Genomic DNA, 23742 nt, shown 5'->3' with positions numbered 1-23742 from the left:
GCAAAGTTTCATTTCCTTCGTATTCTTGGCCTCCATGTAATATGACACGATGGACCATCCCCAAATCTTGAATTTTGTCTCCTTTCTCTTCTGTGATAGTCATCTCCTGGCTTTCCTCTTATCTTCCCGCTGCTCCTTCTCCCATTCCAGAGCCTCCCCGTCACTCAGCCTTAAATGCCTGTGTGTGCGAGTTCCAGCCCAAGGCCATTTCAGCCAGATGCGGACATGGCTTTGTTAGCATCTGTGTGCCTAGGCCCTAAATGCCTGTTTCTACCGCAGACAACTTCTCTGAGATTCAGATATCCAGCTTGATCTCATTATTTGTATATTTCAAAACTCAACAACCCAAAACTGAACAGTTCCTCTGCTCCAATTGCCCCAGACCTGGCACTCTTCTGGTGTTTCCTGTCTCAGAGGAAAACACCACCAGCCACAGGGCTCCCAACAGTGAAACCCAGGACTCATCCTGACGCTTCTCTCTCATCATACCCGGCAGCCACTACGTGCTGACAGCTTCTCCTCCTAAATAGCTCTGGTAAATGGCTCCCTTATCATCATCGCTGCCAGTATTCAAATCCAAGCTAAACTTAATCCAAGCTATTGCAATAATCTCCCCAAACTGATTTCCAAACAGATTGATATTTTGCTTAAGACTCTTCACCAGTTTATACATTATACTGAACAAGTTACTGACATCAGCACTTTACCAGACTATCTGCTGATCTAGCTCCTTACTACTCTGAGTCTCTCTCTTCTCCTTATTCAGAAATTGCTCCACATAGTCCTTAACAGGTCAGAAACAGGGTTGGAATTTGGGCAATTAAGTCTAACTAGAGGCCTGATGCACGAAATTCATGCAAGAGTAGGCCTTCCTTCCCCCAGCTGCCAGCACCGGCTTCCCTCTGGCACATGGGACCCACATGGAACCCGGGCTTTGCTCCGGCTAGGCTAATTAGCATATTACCCTTTTATTATTATAGATTAGTTATCTGGAAGATAAAAGTTAAAAACAAAGAATGGGTGTCATTTGGAATACATTGTTCAGAGAGCAATGAGAGAAAGGAATAATTGCCCCAAGGAATTCCAAGCAGCTTAAGAGGCCAATTAGCATAATGTCTTCTGATCATGACTCTGCCACTTTTAAAACCTGCATAACTTTTGGTGAGTCATACTACTTCTGAGCCAGAATTCAACATCTTCTCCTTCACAGGGATTATGTTATATATCTCTGCTCTTTGGCACAATTGTTAGCACATAGTCAAACATTAAACGGTAGGCATGTTACTATTAGGAAGAAAATAAGCCTATAATATTATTCCCATAGATCAGGTAGTAGTCGCCCAGGCTTAATTAATGCCAAAGATAATGAGTATCCTGGGCAGGGACGAGACCATATTGTCCCGAGAGCTTTCTGAACTCTGTTCCTTGGTGCTCTCTTTCGCGCCCCCGCTCCCCCCCCCCCCGCACCAAGGAGACATTTATTTCCAGGTAACCAGCAAGGTAACCAGGTGCTCTGGACAACCTAAGCAAGAGTCTTATTTTTTTATTCAAATGATGCTCTCCTTCAGCCAGTTGGTTTACTTTTCTCAGGACAAACACCTAACATTGGGTTTCCCCTTATCTTTGTAGGTGGAATTTGGGGAACCTCTGTGAGATAAGAAACCAGTATTTTCTACATGGCTAAGTGAATGTTATCCAGACTAGACAGATGCAACCATTGTGCGGTGCCTGCTTTTACTGGAAATGGGAGGCTACTGCCTTTGGTGTTGATCTCTGTCCTCGAAAGATACCTATACACAAACAATTGGAACCCACGTTAAAAAAAAATACTGACAAGGATAAAATTTTGATTTAATTATTTAAGCATTTAAATTTCCTTTGCAAAAAGATACATGATTGAGTGAAAAGAAAATAGATTGAAATCAAAATGACATCATTCTGGCTCGGCCTCTAGCACTGATTATCTGTGTAATCTTGAAGTCATTTGTTTTCCTGGGTTCTCAAATTCTTCATATGCAACAAGAGAATTAAAACATATTATCATCACAATTCTGAGTTTATATGCAGAAAATATGAAAGAAAAATACTTATATATTTATGAATGTGTGTATATGTATGTTTATAGGCGCATCTGCATATCCATATTCACATCTATATATGCAGCTTAGTTTCTTAAGAGAAAGCAAATTATAGACAAGGAGGCTGGAATAGGTAATAGGTAAGGTCCAGTCCTATGCTGCACCAGCTATTTCTGCATTAAAATGCTTATATCGGCCTTCCCCCATCCGAGGCAACTAAGCAGTGGTGACTTGTTAGAAATGCATTCTCAGGCCCCCTGACTCCTGTGGGGAAGAGGCTGTGTTGTAACCAGCCCTGCAGGTGACTCTGAAGTGTATCAGATTGAGAACCATTGCCTCCCAATACTCCCAGGGAAGAACTCTAAGCTAGAGGCATAAGCAGAAGTAAAGAGCCAGGAATTAAAGACGAAAAAACAGAACAGTCCACAGAGAACTGGGGTCAGAGGTGGTAGGCACTGCGTTTGGGGAGACAGAGCAGTGTGCGCCCAGGTTAATGTTACATAGGGTAGCAGGGAACTGGTGTGGTTGTGAGAATTCAGAGTGGAAGCCCAGGCAGGTAGAAAGCAGTAGCCACATGCTCCTGTGTTAAATCATTGTCCTCCTGCTGTCATTTCTGCCTCTGTGCTGAGAACTGCTGGCTGCAGGACCTGTTTCCTGCGGTGGATCCCACAGGAGGGTCATTCCCTCTGTTAACAGCCACAGCGATCCCTGACCCCGGCTATCTATCTATCTATCTATCTATCTATCTATCTATCTATCTATCTATTTTCTGGTTATTGACTGTAAAAACCTGAGACAGGGCTGGTTAAGGCTTCTCAGGCTGAGCCTGCATGTTTTCTCCAGGATTCTCCTGATCCCAGTTTTCATTTTCTCTTCACTGGCCTTTAAGGAGGATGTGAATCCTCAGGGGATGGAAGATGATACCTGCCGCTTCGCTGGGCTAGAAGTGAACTTGACTGGACAAAGCTGCTGGGGTGAGAATGAGCCGGTGGAAGCGACAAGGCAAGAACTCGGCTTTGATAGTCTTCAGGAGGCTTATGGAGGCCACATTGTCATCGCGGACATTGCCCTGCATGGGGAAGCCCCGACTGTGCAGCTTCCTGGCCAGGGTGAGGGCCACCAGCTGGCTGTACCCTTTCCTGCGATGCTCTGGCAGGGTGTAGCCGTGGCACATGGTGGCAAACTGGTCTGTGATAGACCAAGAGACCGGGCTTCCCTCCTCATCACGGACACACACGCTGGGGAAGCAGGAGATGAGGTTGGCGATGTACCGGAGACACTGCTCATTGCCGCCCCGCGACCAGGTCCGGTTGAGCAGATCAGCATCAGCTACACTCAGGTAGGTGAGTCGCGGGGGAGAACTCCTTCTAGAAGAAAAGGACAGGACAAGAGATGGGAACTCAGGGTCATGTGACTTCCAACAACTCCTCCTCTTTGTAGACTGCGTTAAAGGGAGACACCATCCCAGAGATAGGGCCTAACAAATACGAAGACAATGTCAATTAATTAGATTCCATCTCTCCCCCATTCACAAACATCTTGCAGAATTTCATTTCTGATAGGACAAAATACTCATTATTTCAAACTGATGTCTTTCCTTCTAATTATATGCCCATTTCTTCTCGTCTTCAGTGTAGATTAAGGCAAGTGGAACAACTCTCAGACTTCTAAGTCCTGATTTTATTGACACCTTCCCTGAAGCCTTGAAAAGACCTGATTCTTGGGCCCTGAATCTTTTGGTTTATAAAAAAGCCCAGCTGGTGTTGCTTAGTGGTTGAGCATCTACCTATGAACCAGGAGGTCCTGGTTTGATCCCCATCAGGGCACATACCCAGGTTGTGGGCTCGATCCCCAGTGTGAGGTGTGTAGGAGGCAGCCGATCAATGATTCTCTATCATTATTGATGTTTCTCTCTCTTTCTCCCTCTCACTTCTTCTCTGAAATCAATAAAAGTATATTAAAAAATGTTTTAGGATAGAACAGTGGTCGGCAAACTCATTAGTCAACAGAGCCAAATATCAACAGTACAACGATTGAAATTTCTTTTGAGAGCCAAATTTTTTAAACTTAAACTTCTTCTAATGCCACTACTTCAAAATAGACTTGCCCAGGCCATGGTATTTTGTGGAAGAGCCACACTCAAGGGGCCAAAGAGCCGCATGTGGCTTGCGAGCCGCAGTTTGCCGACCACTGGGATAGAACTTCTATCTTGATGCATCCATGACCAGAAAACAAATACAACCTTAACATTCCAGGCATATGTAGATGCTCAAAAACTAGCTCAGTTGGCTCAGTTGGTTGGAGCATCGTCCTGTGCACCAAAAGGTGGCGGCTTAAATTCCCTGTCAGGGCACATCCCTAGGTGGTGGGTTCAGTCCCCAGGAGGGGAGCTTATGGGGAGCAACCAATCAGTGATGTTTCTCTCTCCCTTCCTGTCTCTAAAAATCAATAATAATAAAGAAATTCTACCTCTTCCAGACCTTCCCCTAAAAGGTTTGGAAAAGGTCTAACATCTCATGGCATTAAGGTAAGGAAAAAAGATAAGAATTGGTGCCATTTCTAAGAGCCAAGGTGGGTTATTTGGTTGAAAGCACATGGGGCTGGTTGTGTTTCAGGATTTGCTTTTGTTCTTGAAGTCACCAATGTGGTGAGGCCATCCCCAGTGACTGCTGAGAGACGGGTAACATCATTCTAGCTAAGATCTTCTTTATAAAGCCCAAGCTTGTGCTTTCTTTTCATTAGTTCTGCAGTGTTAGCTCACATCCCAGGCATCCTGTGGGCCCTGGCACTGGGACAATTACCTAACCACTAAGCAGGGGTAGAAAAATAAATAAATACAAGCAATAACTGGCTTAATAGAATTTTTATATTTAAGTTTCGAAAGTGAACTTGAAATAAAAACATTGCTAAGGCTAGCCAAGTGCTTCAGTGGTTATACTAGAGACTTGTATCTGAAGAGCAGGGTACCCTAAACACAGCACACACATTTGGATGATGACTCTGTTAAAAGACAAATTGTCTAACTTCTCATGCAGAAGGGAGCAATTTAAGTCAAAAACTGATTTTAAAAGGCCTGATTGGGGATAGAGGAAAATTTTAAATAACACCTCAGGGATATGACAGTAAACAGACTGTGGAAAACCCTAACTCTCTAAAGGACAAATAGCCTGGTTTTTGTTGTTGTTGTTGTTTGTTTGTTTTTAAGTAATGTAAGAAATATAAAATGAAATGAAAGGGGAACCTATAAGTTAAGAAAGATATTAACCAATTGCAATGTATGAACCTTTAGATGTTTATTCAAAACAAACTGCTAAACATCATGGTAATTTGGGAAATGTGACTGCTCACTGGTTATTTGACTTTAAGGAAATATTGTTAACAAGATGTCAGGTGTTGGGCAGGCAAGAGTTAAGACGGCAGGCGTGAGGCCACTACTGATACAATGGTAGGTTGCCAGCTTGGCCCTTGGCTTGTGTCTGGCAATGTGAGTTTCTGGAGGGGCCCTGCCAATCCCGGAACTGATATGCATGGCGCACTGTGCCTGACTGTTTGCACAGCCAATGTGGTTTATGCTGAACACCTGCTTTCTGCTGGGATTCTAGAAAATTGGTGTAGTCTAGGCAGAGGGTGCCTCCGATAACAGTCTGATCACACGCTGTCACAACTCATTGCTGGGGAAATTACACATTTCATGTGATTCCACCAGGAAAGGACTCTGGGAAGCTTTCCTCCGGACTTAGCCAAAGCATCTTATTCCTTTGCTGATTTTGATTTGTATCCTTTCATTGTGATAAATGACAATATATATTGAGTCCTGTGAGTCTTCCTAGTCTATCACTGTCCTGTCACACAAGTGATATTAGTAAATTTTTAAGAATCCTTATCTTTTCACTGTATACATATAAAAATCATTCTTTGATATCCTCTTTCCCCAAATAATTCCAAATAGCCTCTGTTGTCTGAACCCAAACAGACATATATATATCTTTTTTGGAGATATATATTAGAATGTTTAAGAATAATGGATAATATCTGGAAAATTTCCTTCAGAGTAATCCAAGGGTGGAAAGAATAGAAAGGGGTAAAACAAGACGACTCACATATTGATGGGAAGGTTTATTATACTACTCTCTGTACCTTTTGTATGTGTTTGAAAATCTTCATAACTGATTGGGGGGGGGGGGGGGAAGTAAAGTCCAGCCTGGCTGGTGTTACTCAGTGGTTGGGCATCAACTTATGAACCAGGAGGTCACGGTTCAATTCCCAGTCGCCCAAGTTGCGAGTTCGATCCTCAGTAGGGAATGTGCAGGAGGCAGCCGATTGATGATTCTTTCTCGTCATTGATGTTTGTTTCTATCTCTCTCTCCCTCTCCCTTCCTCCCTTAAATCAATTTTTAAAAAGTATATATTTTTTTAAAAGTAAAGTCCAGTTGCTTTATGTAACTTAAAGTGTCCATTCTTGTTTAGGTTTAGTCTTGTTCTTTCAATAATTCCTTCAACATATTTTATACAAGTGAAGAAAACTAACATTCACCAAGCTGGGTTCTTTTCAAGTATCATGTTCCATTTGCTTATGAAAAACAGATAAGGAAGATATTTTGGATTAATTTTCAAGAAGAAGAACTTGGTTGAGGCTCAGAAAGAGGAAGCAAAAGGGAAGGTAACTGGTAAGTGACAGAACAGGGACTCCAAAGCAAGAAAATAAGAACCAACACGTGTTTGGAAGAATTGAACTCGGATCCGGCTTTGTGGGATTTGTTTCCTGGCTCTACAGTTCACTCCTGTGTGTTACTTTGTTCAAAGGGGATGATAATAGCGCTGCTTTGTAGGGTTGTAGAACGGGTTCACGTGGTAATCTATTGAAAACATCTAGTGCCTGGCCTGTAAGAGCTCCACACGGCTCAGTTACATACCCTCATCCCTGAAACAACAAAACAACCACCACCACCACATTGGGCTCAGACAACAGAGGCTACTTAGAATTATTTGGGGAACGAGGATATCAAAGAATGATTTTTATATGTATACAGTGAAAATGCAGGACTCCTGAGTTCATTTGTTACTATGGACAAAAACACTGATTCGATTTTGTAGGAAATTATGAGCAGTCAAGCACAGCAGAAAGGAAAGGAGTACACACACACACACACACACACACACACACACACACACACAAATTTAGACTCAATAGCCCCAATTCAAAATTCAAGGTACCTAAATATTCCTTCCTGATACTAAGTACTCCAGGTACCACTCTTGGTACTTCCCTAGCAGTAAGTCCTATCCCAAATGCAGAAACTGGATTTACATACAGGAGACTGGTGTCTGGTGGAGCTGAGACCAGGGACAAACGGACCGCCTTGCTGGAAGTGAGCTTCACATCCAACTGCTTGGAGTTGGCAACAGCTTTGGAAACGTCATACAGCTCACTCTGCAGCCCTGTATATGGAAAGACATCAGGAAAATTGCGGGCATTTTATCTGAGACCACAAAAAGGAAATTCGTTGCAGTGTTTTTGAACCTGTTATCATCAATACCTCTGTGCATGATCCTAACCACTGTGTATTTACATAGGAATCATTATAACTACTCCCTATCTGATTTTCAAATTTAGTGCAGAGTTTTCAAATTCCCATCCCGTTGCCCTTGGTGATCACGAATGTCCATGGAATCTTCTGATGGAGACATCCCCTAGGCATTTGGAATGTCTTGTGGGCATTTTGATTTCTCTGACTTCTCAGACTGATCAGGGAAAAGACATGTTACGGCAGCTGGGAGTGTAAAGAGCTTAGATTCATTTGGCATGGAATTCTCTCTTCCAGCCTCGTGGCGTCATGCTCGCTGCAGAAATATCCACGTATAAACTCAGTGTTGGTGAGAGTCACCCGGAGCTTAACTCAGCCGATCCCTCGCGTTTACCACAGCTATACTCTATGATCTGCAACTCTTAGTCAGTGCTTGTCCTGGGCACTGCTTCCCAGTGGGACAAAAGAGTGGCCGGTCTGTTCCGACAGAGCTCACAGCGTGGCAGCCTCGCTTCTGCTTACTAGACCTGACTTGTTCTGCTTCTCCAAATCCCCACCTGCTCTGTCCTTTCCCTTTGGCGTTCTGATGGATGGAGTCCTCTGGACATTGACTTTCCTGCTCCCTTCCACATCTAATGGCTTGTTTCCTCCTCTCTGTAAGTCACTTCCTCTTGACAAAACACGACTGTTAAGTCATGTTGAACTCAGTCTGATACCTAAGCCTTGGCTCCTCCCTCAGGGAGTTAAGTCTAAGAAAAGATAAGGAAGTCTTCAAGTTAATGCTATCAACATTATAGATGCTGTGGCTAGCATCCCACGTGATAACACTGAATTAGATCTAAGTAATTCAAAATACTATCTGAGGGGAAATAAGAGTAGGGCTAACTAAAGGTAGGGATGGTAGTTCAAACAGAATTTCTTTCTCCTGGGGTAGACTGAACCAATTCTTTCCAAAAGTCAGATTAGGCCTGGCCAGGTAGCTCAGTTGATTACAGCATCACCCCGATCCACCAAGGTTGTGGGTTTCATCCCCAGTCAGGGCACATACAAGAATTAACCAATGAATGCATCAATAAGTGGAACAACAAATCCATGTTTCTCTTTCTCTCTCCCCTTCTCTCTCTCTCTCTCTCTTTCTCACAATTTGTATGCCATAAGCATCTATAAACGCAAGCGGCGGACCTTTTTAAATTCAATTCAATATATTGTGGTAGTTAACTGGTTAATAAATAAAAATTTAAAAGTCAAATTAACATTTATTTTAAAAACATTTAAAATGATAACATATACAGAAAACTGCAAAAAACAAATGCATAGCTTAATAATTATTACATATTTTAACCATGTACTGCTAAAGCCTCAGCTACCTTCTATTTACCACTCTCCCAATCACAACTCCTTCTCTTGCCTCTAAAAATAACCACTATCATTGTTTTTATGATAATCACTGTTTTCTTTATAGCTTTATTATCCAAGTGTGCATCCTTAAACACTATAGTTTGATTTTACCCATTTTTTTGTGTCTTGTAAATCTTTTGATCTAAAGGTTTTCTTTTAATTCCCACCTCCTCTTTTAAAAATTATTTCAATTCATTTGTTCAAGAACCCAGTTGTTTGCTGGGTAGCGTTTCCATAGTCTGGACTTTGCTGATTGTCTCTCCACAGTGTTGTTGACCATGTTCTTCTGTCCACTCTTAACAAATGGTTCTCTCCATTCTCACCGAAGACAGGAACTGCCACGGATTGTTCTGCCTTTGTCCACCCACCTCCACAGATGGGGAGGAATTGCTAACTGGATGAGCCAGATTCAGGACATTCATTGGACCACAGTTACCCGTGGGCAGGCTTCCGAAACTTTCAAGTTAGTGCTCATGTAGACAAGCTCTCGCTCGCCTACAACTAACCGTGAGCCAAAGAGCCTGGCCTGTCTGGGTGGCTGTATACTTTTTCCTCACTTGCCCTCGCATGGCAGACACAAGGAGTTGGGCTCCTCTGAGTAGGTTAGTGGTTTAACCCTGGTTTAATATTGTTTGTGCTGCTGCTCTGAACACCCAGCACTGAAGCAGCATGACCTGTCCAGGCAGCCAGCTCGTCGCTCCGACCAGAGCCTGCACTGTGGCAAAAGATTGGACACATGCGTCAGTAGATGGGCTTTGGAGCTGTTCAGAATATGGAACACATATGGCAGTGGACAGACTTTTGGGGAGTATTTGGGAATGTTATGAAAACAGCATCGTTTTGGGTGCTCTGATTAAGATAGGAACATACTGATGGCCGCTTAGAAGCTCTTCAGTATTCCAAGCAAGTTCTAGCTATTGTCACAGAAGCCTACAGCCAGGAGACCACATCAGAAGCCACGGATAATACCTGCTCTGACTTAAATGTTGAGTGAGGGGCCTTTGCCACTCCAGCTATATTAGGTGTTACTAATTCACATCTGTCCCCACCAAGCCTTCAGGAAGAGGGGATGAGTCCATCTAAATGACTGTAACTGACTCGTGGCTATCAGCTTAGCCCAGCCTTGGGCAAACTACGGCCCGCGGGCCGGATCCGGCTGTTCTATCCAGTTCTCTTGCTCTCCCCTCCGCTCCTTTACTTTGAATTTATATTAGTTCACACAAACACTCCATCCATGCTTTTGTTCCGGCCCTCTGGTCCAGTTTAAGAACCCATGTGGCCCTCAAGTCAAAAAGTTTGCCCACCCCTGGCTTAGCCTGTTGGAAAAAGAATATTGGCAATTGGTAATGCTGGATTCAGGTGATTTGAAGAGAGTAGGCCTATAGCACCAATATCGATCCAATTACAGCCATGATTTCTCACACCAAGGAAGAGGTGTACTCATCTCCACATTGAAGTAATACTGGTGAGAACATTTTTCTGAATTGGCTAGACCCGTGGTCGGCAAACTGCGGCTCGCGAGCCACATGCGGCTCTTTGGCCCCTTGAGTGTGGCTTTTCCACAAAATACCATGGCCTGGGCGAGTCTATTTTGAAGAAGTGGCATTAGAAGAAGTTTAAGTTTAAAAAATTTGGCTCTCAAAAGAAATTTCAATTGTTGTACTGTTGATATTTGGCTCTGTTGACTAATGAGTTTGCCGACCACTGGGCTAGACAGTTGGTAAAACCATGTGTCCCTTCTAACCAGCGTAACTGGGGTAAATCTGTAAAGGTGAGGGATGGTTAGAACGTCCTCCATAAGGTCTTTCCGAGCATTTGCAAATGGATTTTATACAACATCCCACCTCCTTAGATTATGAATATGCGTTGGTCATTGTTAGTAGATGGACACAAGGAAACCTCGTGAGAGGATGTCAGCTGTATGTGACTGAAAAAAATGACCAGACTTCATATTTCTAACATGGAAATGCCTGCCTTCAATGTCAAAGGATCAAGGAACTCATTCCACTGGAACGGTTACAAACAGTAACTTCATTGCCTGTATTAACCCCCAAACATTATGAAAAATTGAAAACAGTAAGTGACACACTGAAGCATAAACTGTCCATCTGAACGATCAGAAAATTTTAGCCTGCTTCTTCTTCCTTGGCCTACAGTTCTTCCAGTAGCATTGGTGGCCACACAATTATATCCTGGGAGTTCACATATATTCTTCCCTTATAAAGTCATTTCAGGATATATGAGGCAGATTAGCTGATTAGCCCTTTCTAGAATTATTTGCTTCAGAAAGAAGAAAAGCTTACCTATTGGCTTAGATTGAAATTAGAATTATTTTAAAATGCTGTAACAGCAAATGGTTAAGGGTAATAAGGAAAAATATGCTGATACTCACTGATATCCCTATTACATAACAGTAAAAATATCACTTAAATGCAGCCTCATTTCAATGGCCTCTACCCATCCCCAAAGCCAAGCCTCATTAGGAGTAAAAACACGTGTTCTTATAAAACTACTAGAGGCCTGGTGCATGAAAATTCATGTACTGGAGGGGGGGTGGTCCCTCAGCCAGCCTGCCCCCTCTCACAGTCCAGGTGACCTCAGGAGCAGGAGGCGACTCGGTGATCAGGGAAAGGCGACGCCCCCATCACACCTCTGCTGCTGCCACTGCCAGCAGCACAAGCCTTGGCCGGCCCTGGGCGGCTGGGCAGCCACCATCTGAGGCTTGCCTGCACCTTGGCAGGCCCTGCTTGCCTGAGCCTTAGTCAGTGGGGGGTGCAGGAAGACCCGAGACCCCCAGCAGGGCTGAGGGGACTCCGGCAGCAGGCACGTGGAGCAGCCGACCCTGGCTGAGGAATGGAGGATACTCTCAACAACATGAGTTAGAACTTCCAATTTGTTGGACACCACAGTCAGGCTTCAGCTTCGGGGGAGGGATGAAGAGAGGGATGGGCAGCTTGTTGGAGGAGCCTGGGCGAGCTGTCAGTCAGTGGGGAGTGCAGGAGGTGGGGCTGAAAGGACTCCAGCAGCAGGCGCACGGAGCTGAGGGGACGTCTTGTGATGGTGTGATGGTCAATTTACATATTACCTCTTTATTATATAGGATAATACATGAATTGTAAAACATATAAAAAGCACAGACATGTGTTTGTGCATATGTGTATATATATATAGCGTATATGTGAAATATGCATATCTGTCTATCTGATATATGTGACTAAAAGGATTTAACGATGACCTAGTGTCTTGCCCTAGACCTCACCTTGTATGTGAAAAACCTGGTCCCAGTTGATAACATCATGTTCTTCCAGCAGCCGTTGGTAAGCTCTCACATCCTTGTAGAACACAGCATAGCCGTTTGTGTAATGGTCCAGGTTGTCTGTCTCAGCCTGGGTCAGAAGACACATCATAAATATGCATCCTCTATCAGTGGTCGCCAACCGGTGGTCCATGGACCACTGGTGGTCCGTGCGGTCCGAAAGGTTGGCGACCACTGGTTAAAGGAACCCTTTGGACTAGCTAATTGAAATCCTAGATGGCGTGGATACCATAAGCTGTGCGTGTCCAGGTAATTTCCATTAGCAAAATCAGTCATCTGTACACAGTGGCTACGTGGGAATGTGGAATACCCTGCAGTGAGGGAAAGCACAGACACTCGGAGCCTTTGCTTGACTATCTCTTCTAGTGTTAGGGAGGTTTTACATTTATTTCACATAGTTCCGGGATTTGTAATTTATTTGTAAAAATATAAAGGGTGTAACTCAAGGGACCCACCAATAAGACTTAAATAGAACTCTCAGAACTTTCCTAATGTGGTCACAGCAGCACATCTTTGATGATTTGAGCCTCTCTTTGGTCCCAGAGGCAGAAGTGGGCAGACGCTGCCTTTTTCAGTGTTTTTCCATATTCACACTCATGACCAAAGTCCCCATCGTCATACGGAATCATCAACCCAGTAAAAACACTGGTATGTGCAAATGTGCATGATTTCTGCTTCTAGAGATTATGAAACACTAAAGATATAGTTTATTGAACGCATTTAGGCTGGAGGTTTTCCGTATGTCCGATACTCCAAAGACAGTTAAATTAGAAGCCAAGGATGAAATATGTAGCTTTGTAAGTTAAAGTATTTGGCTATGATGGTTATAATATCCCCTATACCTCATCTTTTCTTTCTAGTTGATGCCAACTCTTATTTTTTTTGCCTTTTAACACTGTACCTCTTTCTGACGCCGAGTGATGACAGCTTTGAAGTCTGGCCAGGAGTCCAATACCACTTCCTTTTGAAAGGGGTTCCCACGATTTATGTTCATCACTGCTCCATAAACCTGAGCCAGAGAACCCAGAGAGACAAGCCAACGGCATCACCAGCTGTTTCAGTTGCATATTTCCCTTTTCACCACAAGTTCTACCAAAGAATTATGGCCCTCAAAGCAGATATTATAAATATACACACAACATACACACATACAAACTCCTCCCTTAATATTTCATCAGTGCACATGAAAACTGCTAAAAAGTCAATGAAAGGCTAAGAAAACTCTCTCTAAACTTAGTGCTTCACAGTACAACTAGGAGAGGTACTCAATAGGCTTACTAGGTGGGTGCTAGGTACATAGGTTAGCAATAAACATTATTGAATGAATCAGAATCTCTTGTATGGCTTTGGGGCTCATACATCTTTTAGAAGTTCCACAGGTAATTTTTTTTAAAATATATTTTATTGATTTTTTACAGAGAGGAAGGGAGAGAGAGAGAGTGTTAGAAACATCGATGAGAGAGAAACATCGATCAGCTGCCTCCTGCACACCTCCTACTGGGGATGTGCCCGCAACCAAGGTACATGCCCTTGACCGGAATCGAACCTGGGACCTTTCAGTCTGCAGGCTGACGCTCTATCCACTGAGCCAAACCGGTTTCGGCTCCACAGGTAATTTTGATGCTCCCTGCTTTTGAAGTGTATTATACTATCTAAAAATAACCTGTGAAGTGCAACTACTCCTTCCACCCTGAGTTACAATTAAACATCACAAGATAGTGAAATACACCCCCCCCCCCGCCCCATAAGCCAAAACCACAACCCTGTATTTCAGATTTGATGGAGCAAGGCTCTGCAAGTATTCCCTGAGGATTGTAACTATGTCTCATTCATTATTACATCTATGGAGCCTGACACAGCTGATCAAATACTTTTTTAAAAGTATATATTTTTTTATTGATTTCAGAGAGGAAGGGAGAGAGAGAGGGAGAGAAAGATAGAAACATCAATGATGAGAGAGAATCATTGATTGGCTGCCTCCTGCACATCCCCTATTGGGGATGGAGCCTGCAACCCGGGCATGTGCCCCGACCTGAAAACGAACCTTGATCTTCTGGTTCATAGGTTGATGCTCAACCACTGAGCCCCACCGGCTAGGCTCAAATGCCTTTTAAAAAATATATATATATTTTTATTGATTTCAGAGAGGGAGAGATAGAAACATCAATGATGAGAGAGAATCATTGACTGGCTGCCTCCTGCACGCCCCCTACTGGGGATTGAGCCCGCAACCCGGGCATGTACCTCTGGCCAGAATTGAACTCGGGACCCTTCAGTCTGCAGGCTGATGCTCTATCCACTGAGCCAAAATGGCTAGGGCTCAAATGCTTTTTGATTAAACAATACTAAATAATAGTATTGGAATTCTCTGTGGCCTTTCACATTTTTTTCTCCACTAAGAATCAAAGATGTCTGTCCTGCAAAACAACTCCCATATGTCATCTGTGTGCTTCTAGAGTAGAAAAAGTGTGATGGTAATGAGGAGAGCTGAGCTCTGGGCCAGTGTTCATAGATAAAAACTGGAAACAATCTGTTCACCAGAAGTGGAAAAATAAATCAATTGTGGCATATTCATACTCTGGATTACAAAACAGCAACACAATGCAGAGCAAAGGAAACTAGATACAAAAAGATACTTCCTCTGTGATCCAATGTATATTAAAAAACATGCAAAACTAAATGATGGCTTTAGAAGTCAGGACAGTGGTTACTTTGGGGGAGCAGGGAAAGGTAGGATTGGAGAGGAGCATTGATGATGGGAGGGGCAGCCTCTCAAGTCATGTTCTTTCTTGGAGTGGAGGTTATTCAGGTAATCACTTTGTGAAAATTCACTGAGCTGTGTAAGTATGTATGTGCACTTTTTTTTTTTTTTAAATCCTCACCCGAGGATATTTTCTCCAAGAGAGTGGAAGGAAGGGAGGGAGGGAGAGAGAGAGACACCAGCGTCTCTCACATAGATTGGTTGCCTTCCGTACCCACCCCGACCGGGGCTGGGGATCAAACCTGCAACCCAGGTACATGTCCTTGACCAGGAATCAAACCCACAGCCCTTTGGTGTGCAGGTCAATGCTCTAACCACTTAGCAACACTGGCCACTTGTGTGCACTTCCTAGTATATGCTTTACTTCAGTGAAAAAATTTAAATTATAAGGGCATTAGTACCTATGTTTTACCTTCTTTATCACTTAGTTCAGATTACCTCAACACCTAGAACATTTTCCAACTAACTCTCTTTTGGTTTACCCAATCTGGGATTTCACTCAAATCTTCCCAAGGAAGGTATTTTTCCCAGTGTAGTCTGGCTGATACCAATGTGTAACATGGATCACACTTAGTGAAAATCTAAGAACTAAAGTAAATTGGAAGGGTAATGGCTTTTTCTGCTAATAATTTAATCTGATTTGTTCTGTTAATCATTCAATGCTGGTCTGCTGACCTTACATATACTACAGAGTAATAAGTTTATCAAAATGGTTTCCCAGAGGAAGCCAACCACCCTTATTCAAGAATGGAGCTTAAGTATGCTTGGAAGGCTTCTAGAAGGGTTAAAGGGAAAACTTGTTGCAATATTCAGATTCTGCAAGAAAAAAAACATAGCTTGCCTGCCAAAGATTTGGAACCAACTGCAAGATTTCTCATTGACTGAAAACAAACCATCCCTTCCAATAGTTATTTCAAAGGGTGAGTATTGAGAGGAGATGGGAAGTGGCTGGGGAAAGTAAAGATGCTGGAGGAGTGAGCAGTTAGAGCTTGTGATGGAAATTTGGAGAGATGTTTAATTACTTTAACACTAACATCAGATTATAAAGTGCATAGTCATAAACTCCAAAGAATGGGAGAAGGGTGCCCTGGCTGGTGTTTCTGTGTTTAGAGCATTGGCCGGCGCACTGAAGGGTTGAGTGTTCCATTCCAGGTCAAGGGTACATACCTGGTTGCAGGTTCGATCCCCAGCCTTGGTCTGGGTGTGTGTAGGAGGCAACCAACCGAGGTGTCTCTTTCACATTGATGCTTCTCTCTCTCTCTCTCTTTCTCTTTCCCTCCCACTCTCTCTAAACAAAGAGTCAATGGAAAAATATCCTCTGGTGAGGATTAACAACAACAACTGAAATCCTATGTAATAAAAGCCTAAAATGCTAAGTGTCCGATCATCTGTTCAACTAATCAAAGCATAATATGCTAATGATATCCTAAGGTCCCTCAACCGCTCACTATGACATGCATTGACCACCAGGGGACAGACGCTCCAACCGGTAGGTTAGCTTGCTGCTGGGGTCTGGCCGATTGTGACTGAGTGAGATGGGCCAGACACATCCTGGAGCCCTCCCACGGTCCCTCCCTGGCTGGCCAACCTCCCGCATCCCTCCCCGGCCCTGATCATGCACCAGTGGAGTCCCTTGGCCTGGCCTGTGCTCTCTCACAATCCGGGACTCCTCGGGGGATGTCGGAGAGCCAGTTTCGTCCCAATCTCACAGGCCAGGCTAAGGGAGCTCCGGGCCTCTTAGTAATAAAATAAAAAGCAATGGAAAAATCCTTGGGTGAGGATTTAAAAAGATAACATATATGCACAACTCATGGATACAGACAATAGTGTGGTGAAGGCCTGGGGGTGTGTGGAGGGGGTCAGTGGGAGAAAAAAAGGGGACATCTGTAATACTTTCAACAATAAAGATAAAATTTTTAAAAAATAATGGAAGAAGGGTAAGTAACAAAACTCCTTTATCTTTTTTATCTCTAGAGGACTTAGGGTAACATATCCTTGGTGAGGATTAAAAAAAAGTGTTAGGAAGTTGTTGGAAGGCTAAAAAAAATTGAAATTCTCTGTGTGCTAAAGTATTATACAAATATAATAATTATAATTTAAGGGCTCATCATTTGTCTTGATTATAACGTCCTTCATGACCTTGTGAAGGTCACTGAAATCTTTTCAGGTCTCTCTGCTAAAACCATTAGTCAAACACGTTGTCAAAGAAATGTAGCCGATCATCTCATTACATTTATTCACCTCAGTGCAGCGTTCAAAACGGGAAAATTTAGGTCAGCTGGTCCATTTGGCACTTTTTCAGCTGCATGCTTCCACTTTATCTCTCTGATTTTCCCTGCCACATACAGTTTAAGCACAATCAATAAGGCAAGGTGACTAGATTTAATCAACCCAGTAGAGGGCACTAGGACTTTCTTTAGGCCATTTTTGTTCCAATTTTAGTGTAAATGAGGTTTTTGTTAAACATATAGGTCCTCGGTCTCTATCCTCAGAAACTCCGATTCATTATGTCTCTTCTAGGTTATTAGCAGCCTCACATTTGAAAACCATTGTTGTCGGACTCTTGGCTCAAGAAACTCAACCCTCAAAGACAATGTTCATGCATTCTACATTTTTTCTTCGAGTGTTTCAAATATTTCTCATCTTACATTGAATTGTGATCTTTGATTAACATCATCCACAGTAACTCTGAGTTACCAGTAAGCCCTCAGGGACTTTTAGAAGATTTCAACAGATAGAGGATAGATGACCAAGAAAACCACTGAAAATACTTCAAAAATAAAGCTTTTGAAATAAACAGGAAAGGAATTTATAACAACCCATAAACTTCAATTCCACTGTGTACCTAGTATACATTCTTACCAGCAATGCCAACCAGTCTATACCCATTTGCCATTTAAAAACATTTAGAACTCAGATTGACCTTAAAAACAGTCTAGTCCAGCATGACCTAAATTTTCCCAGGAGTCATCTAAAGTGACTGTCAGGAATATAATTATCTGGGTCATATCCACAATCCATTGAATCAGTCTCTAGCAATTGGGGAGTGGGAGCTGTGTATTTAACAAGTTGCCCCCGAGTCTTATCACTGGAAACTTTGGGAAACAGCTACCAGTTGGACATTATTTTCACAGATCAACACAATAGAGAAATAAAATAAAACTCAAACGCACAGTACCTTGAGTGATTCGGGAAAGTGACTCTTGAGCGCTTTTTCCAGTGTCAGTAATTTGGTAGCACAGTTTAGGACCAGCATCTTCTCCAGAGCGCTAGCAGCTCCACACCTAGTAGAAACGTGAAGGTATACATTTAACTTTTGCCTGTTAACATATGAATCCACCTGGGAACATCCTGGAAAGCCTGTTTTTCCTGGCTGTGATTCTCAATGCCATTGCTCCCCCTGAAGAGGGAAGGAGGAGGAGAGGGAGGCCCTGGGATGGGTAAGTCAGAGAACACCTAGAAATGGAAAGTGTTAATGAGCTGATTCTGGAAAGATGTATCTCCACTGGGTAAAGCCTTCATCATTTACACATGCATAGTATTCTGAACTCCTCCTTCAGGATACAATAGCAGTTGTAAATTTACATGTATGTGTGTTTCTTTTGATTGAAGTATTTCTCAAGTAGACTCTGAGATACATGAAGGAAGGGACCAGGTCTGCTTTGTGCTGCACCGTCTCCCCTGCACCTACCACAGGGCCTGGCACACAGTAAGGGACATTCCAAGTAGTTGTTGAATGGCTGATGTGAAGCTCAGGGTAAGACTCTTCACAATGTGAAACAAAGACCTGAGGGGCTCAGCTATCAGGTGGTTCTGAAGAACAATTTGGAGAGGAACAGCTAGATTGCAGATGAAGAATCCTGTGTGAGCAAAGGCTCCTTTCAGTCAGATAAAATTAAGGAACTGTAACAACCAGAAAAGCCTACAAATAATGTATACAGCTTCACCCATTCTGATGCAATTATATTTTCTAGATTTGGGAGCTCCAATCTCATGCTCTTTTGCCCCAAGAAAACTTTTCCCTCAACATTCCAGTCAGGTCTTGACTAGGTTAAAGATATAATATATATATATATATATATATTATTCAACTAGAGGCCCGGTGGTGAAATTCGTGCAAGGGGCTCAACCTTCGCAGCCCCGGCTTCGTCTGGAAGGTCGTCTGGATGGTCGTTCCGCATTTTGGCCATCGGGTCCAATTAGCATATTATGCGTTTATTATTATAGATGTAGCAGAACTTTTGCACCTCATCTTCACAGCCAGGCACTCGGAAGGCAAAGAAAACTCAGGAGACTTGGAAACGGGTCTTCTGGGATTGTGGTGGTTTATTCCTTTACAACACATTTCCCATGGGGCATCTCTGTGTGGCCATAAGATACTCAGAGTGTTCGATTGTGATTTACTTAAATCCACTGTATAAAACCCTGTCATATTGTTTACATGAATCTGAACTTTTAAGAGGCATGTTTGTGATGACTGAGCCAGCTCCAGGTCAGTGAGGGGGGCACGTGAGGTGTATGCATTCTCTGCAGGAGTCCGAAGAGAACTAAGGATCAAGGCAGCATCAGATAATAGCCTGGGCCACATTAGAAACTTTGAAAAAAATAAGTTTCCAGAGTTCAGGTTGAACAAAGAAAGAAGAAGTGTAGCCACTATGCCCTCATCCTTGTATCTGCTCACATTTCCACTCCCTTGTGTCACCTCTACATAAAACTTTAACTTCTTCATTAAACACATTAATTATTTTAATTTGAGGCCTTTTGGGAGAAAATGAAATATTATTTCACAGGGAAGGTGATCATGTGTCTCTTATTAGGTTTGATGCCTAGAGATCTTTTTATATCCTAATATACAGCACAGTAGCTAGTGCAAAGAGGAGGAATCCTAAGCTTACTTTTTGCCTGGTTTGTTCCCCAAAGGATTTAAAACTACTTATAAGCATAGGTAAAATATAAAATAAAATTCAGGCACGGGGGGAAATAGAGGTACCAAAGTAACATGAAAGAGACATATGAAAACCTGCTCAAAGTCACTAATCATCAGAGAGATGCAAATCAAAACAACAATGCGGTACCATCTCACACCTGTCAGAATGGCTATTATCAACAAATCAACAAATGACAAGTGCTGGCGAGGATGTGGAGAAAAAGGAACCCTCGTGCACTGCTGGTGGGAATGCAGACTGGTGCAGCCACTGTGGAGAACAGTATGGAGTTTCCTCAAAAAACTAAAAATGGAACTCCCATTTGACCCAGTGATCCCACTTCTAGGAATATATCCCAAGAAACTAGAAACACGAATCAGAAAGGATATATGCAACCCAATGTTCATAGCAGCACAATTCACCATAGCTAAGATTTGGAAACAGCCTAAATGCCCATCAGCAGATGAGTGGATTAAAAAAATGTGGTATATCTACACAATGGAATACTATGCTGCAGTAAAAAAGAAGGAGTTCCTACCATTTGCAACAACATGGATGGAGATGGAGAGTATTATGTTAAGTGAAATAAGCCAGGCAGAGAAAGATAAGTATCACATGATCTCACTCATTTGTGGAATATAATGAACGGCATAGACTCATGAACAAAAACAGATCCAGAGACTGAGAAACATCGAACAGCACGTCATACCTCAGGGAAGGTAGGGGAGGGTGGGGATAAGGGGGAGAGATCAACCAAGGGACTTGTGTGAATGCATATGAGCCTAATCAATGGACACAGACAACAAGGGGGTGGGGCATAAGTGGCGGGTGGGGGGTTATGGGGGAATAATTTGTGTTTTTGCCTCCCTGACAAAGTTTATATAAAGTTACAAAAAGAAATTGTCAGCCAGTTTGAAATTGAATTGCAATGGCCTAGAGCAAAGAATATCCTTACATGATATTATTCTACAATGTCATTATAATTTTAGATATTTTACAACAGCATATTGTACAATTAACCCAAACAAACTTACAAACTAATTCTTGGAATGTTTGGCAGCAATTTAAAAAATAAAATAAAGAGGACATGAAAGGACTTAATCCCTTTCAGAAGAATTAAGACACTGGGAAGGCACCTGAGCATTCTATATTGGCCCCTCTTGCCTTTTGTGCCAAGAGGGACCCTCTTCTCACAATCCAGTTGCCCTCAGCTGTGCCTGAGCTTTCTTTTCATGCTGAGCTTGAAGCCTCGTGGTGGCTGGTACCATGGATCTGTCTCTCGCCCAATTGTGTGAGCTGGGCCCTCCCTGGAGAAGAAACCTGAGTTCCCCGAGACATGTGATCAGTTCTGGGGCCCCGCCAGCAGGCCAGGGGATCCCAAGGCAGGTGCTGGGCGTGGAGGCCACGGGGCATAGGCTACCAAGGAGACAGAACTGAACCTCACATCACCCTGCTTGGCCCCGGAGGATGACTGGTTAGCCAGAGACGGGTAAGATTCCTCAGGGAAGGAACAACCTAAGACAGGCACAGTCGCAGAGGGGCCATCAGGAGAGAACTTGGGGATCAACAGAGGTGGGGCACAGACCCCCACCCTCCCAACCTTGCAGGGGCCTGAACCCTCACCCCGTCTGAGGGAGGTCTCCTGCTCCCATGGCTGCTTTGCTTCCCACGCCCAGTTCAGATCGGGACACATGTGACAGACAGTGACTTGGCCCAGCTCAGATTGGGACCCAGGTAACAGACAGAGGCTTGGCTGACAGCAGCTGCCCTATATCTAAATCCAGCCTAGCACCAGGAATGCTCAGGGCCTACTCAAGAATGCAAATAATCCTTTCCACTAATATTTACAGGGTAAACTAAGATTGTTGGTAGAGTATTAAATTTGACAGTAAAATAATAATCAAGTTTTCAGATTAAATTAAATAGGCTAATTCAAATAAGTGAATATTCAAGAAAATTTAACTGTACTGGACAAAAAGCTGTTTCTAAAGTGTTAACTAAAATTTCTATTGGTAGTTCATCTCATGGTAAAATTCCTGAACATGCAATGAAATTAAAGCAGCCATATTTTTGTACAAAAAAAAATTAAAATTTAAAGTTATCAAGACTGCATTATAAAATCTACAAAAGCCTCCATTAATCAAAAAAGGGGGGATAGTAGGGTAATATCATGTAAGGAAAAATATCCTATAAGTAAATTACATCTAGAAAATTTTTACTTTACAAAATTAATTTTTATTTGTAATGCTAACAGGAAGACACCCATGAAAAACACACATGGTGTCTAAATAAGACAAAGGAAAATCGTTTGGGCAAAAATAAAAAGGATCCCAAATCAATTATATAGAAAAGATTCCTGTATTAACTTTTGGTCAGGAATATGTTTGTATATTTTCAGAAAACAACTCCAAGACCATGTGGATTCCTGCAACAGAGAGGAATTGACAGGTCTGCTCCAACCACGAAGACAAGAGGAGAAACAGTCCAGAGATGGAAGACCCTGATGACGCCTTGCCATGCTAGCAGTCAGAAGCTGTGCGACGCAGCAGCTTGCCTAGGACCAAACCAGAGAGGGTTGGACCTGCATTGCCACCATGTGCCCACCATCCAGATATCATTGCTGACATGTATACATAAGGAACTGTTTGACATTGAAACGGGGACTCAGAACTGTTGGACATTGAAATTGGGACTCAAACATTTTTTGTTATTATATGTTTATTTCTAGTCTGCAGAGGCAAGATTTTTTAAAGGAAAGAAAAGGGGAAAAAATAGATACAGAAGCAAAGAAACATTGAACAGACTGTCAGGCTGCAGTGGGAAGGCAGAGGAGGTTTGGGGGGGGGCTGTAAGAGATCAACTGAAGGACTTGTACGCATGCATATAAACATAACCAATGGATAAAAGACACTGGGGGGCAGGTAAAGGCATGTACTGGGGGGAAGGGGAGGGTGGGGGGAGGCCAATGGGGGAAAAAAAAAGAGACATATGTACTACTATTTGTAATACTTCAAACAATAAAAAAAAACTTAAAAAAACTTAAAAAAAAACCAAAACAAAGTAACATGAATGCCAAGCCAGTGTTGCTCAGTGTTTGAGCATCCACCCATGAACCGAGAGGTCACTGGTTCAATTCCCAGTCAGGGCTCATGCCTGGTTGGGGGTTAGAGCCCAGTATGGAGGTGCAGGAGGCAGCTGACCGATGATGTTTCTCTCATCAGTGTTTCTCTCTATCCTTTTCCCTTCCTCTCTCTCTAAAAATCAATAAAAAACATAATCAAGTCCTAGCTGGTTTGGCTCAGTGGATAGAGCATCGGCCTATGGACTGTAGAGTCCCTGGTTTGATTCCAGTCGGGGTTACATGCCTGGGTTCCGGGCTCGACCCCAGTGGGAGTGTGCAGGAAGCTGCCGATCCATGATCCTCTCTCATCATTGATGTTTCTATCTCTCTCTCCCTCTCCCCTCCTCTCTGAAATCGATAAAAATATTTTTAAAATATATTTTTTAAAAAGTAACAAGGAGTCAGTCAAGAGAGAGGTCAGCAGGCAAAGCACGTGGAGAACGAGCCCTACACGTAGAGTTGATCCTTTTTATATGTGGAGTCCATATTTGTAAGTTCACCTGCTTGCTCATGTATGTGTATCCCCCAAATCAATACTGACAGTGCTTTGCAGTCAGTTGTGCAGAGCAGTGAAACATCTGAGTCACCTACAACCCACATTTCCAGCTACAGTTGAAG

General features: G+C 42.9%; 1 protein-coding gene across 1 annotated transcript; it reads right to left on the bottom strand.

Moving 5' to 3' along the window:
- Positions 1-3018: 3018 nt before the first annotated feature.
- On the bottom strand, positions 3019-18355 carry GLYATL3 (glycine-N-acyltransferase like 3; the record flags this gene model as incomplete). The annotated part of the gene is made up of 5 exons (XM_080663839.1): positions 18257-18355; positions 13219-13326; positions 12261-12387; positions 7391-7517; positions 3019-3445 (listed from the first exon to the last, which is right to left on the bottom strand). Exons 1-5 carry the CDS (start codon positions 18332-18334, stop codon positions 3019-3021), a joined length of 867 nt encoding a protein of 288 aa, XP_080519965.1. The 5' UTR covers positions 18335-18355.
- Between the last annotated feature and the right edge of the window lie 5387 nt (positions 18356-23742).

This window comes from Plecotus auritus (assembly GCF_963455305.1).
Source record: "Plecotus auritus genome assembly, chromosome: 4".
Classification (NCBI taxonomy): Eukaryota; Metazoa; Chordata; class Mammalia; order Chiroptera; family Vespertilionidae; genus Plecotus; species Plecotus auritus.
This window is presented reverse-complemented; position numbering and strand designations above follow the sequence as displayed.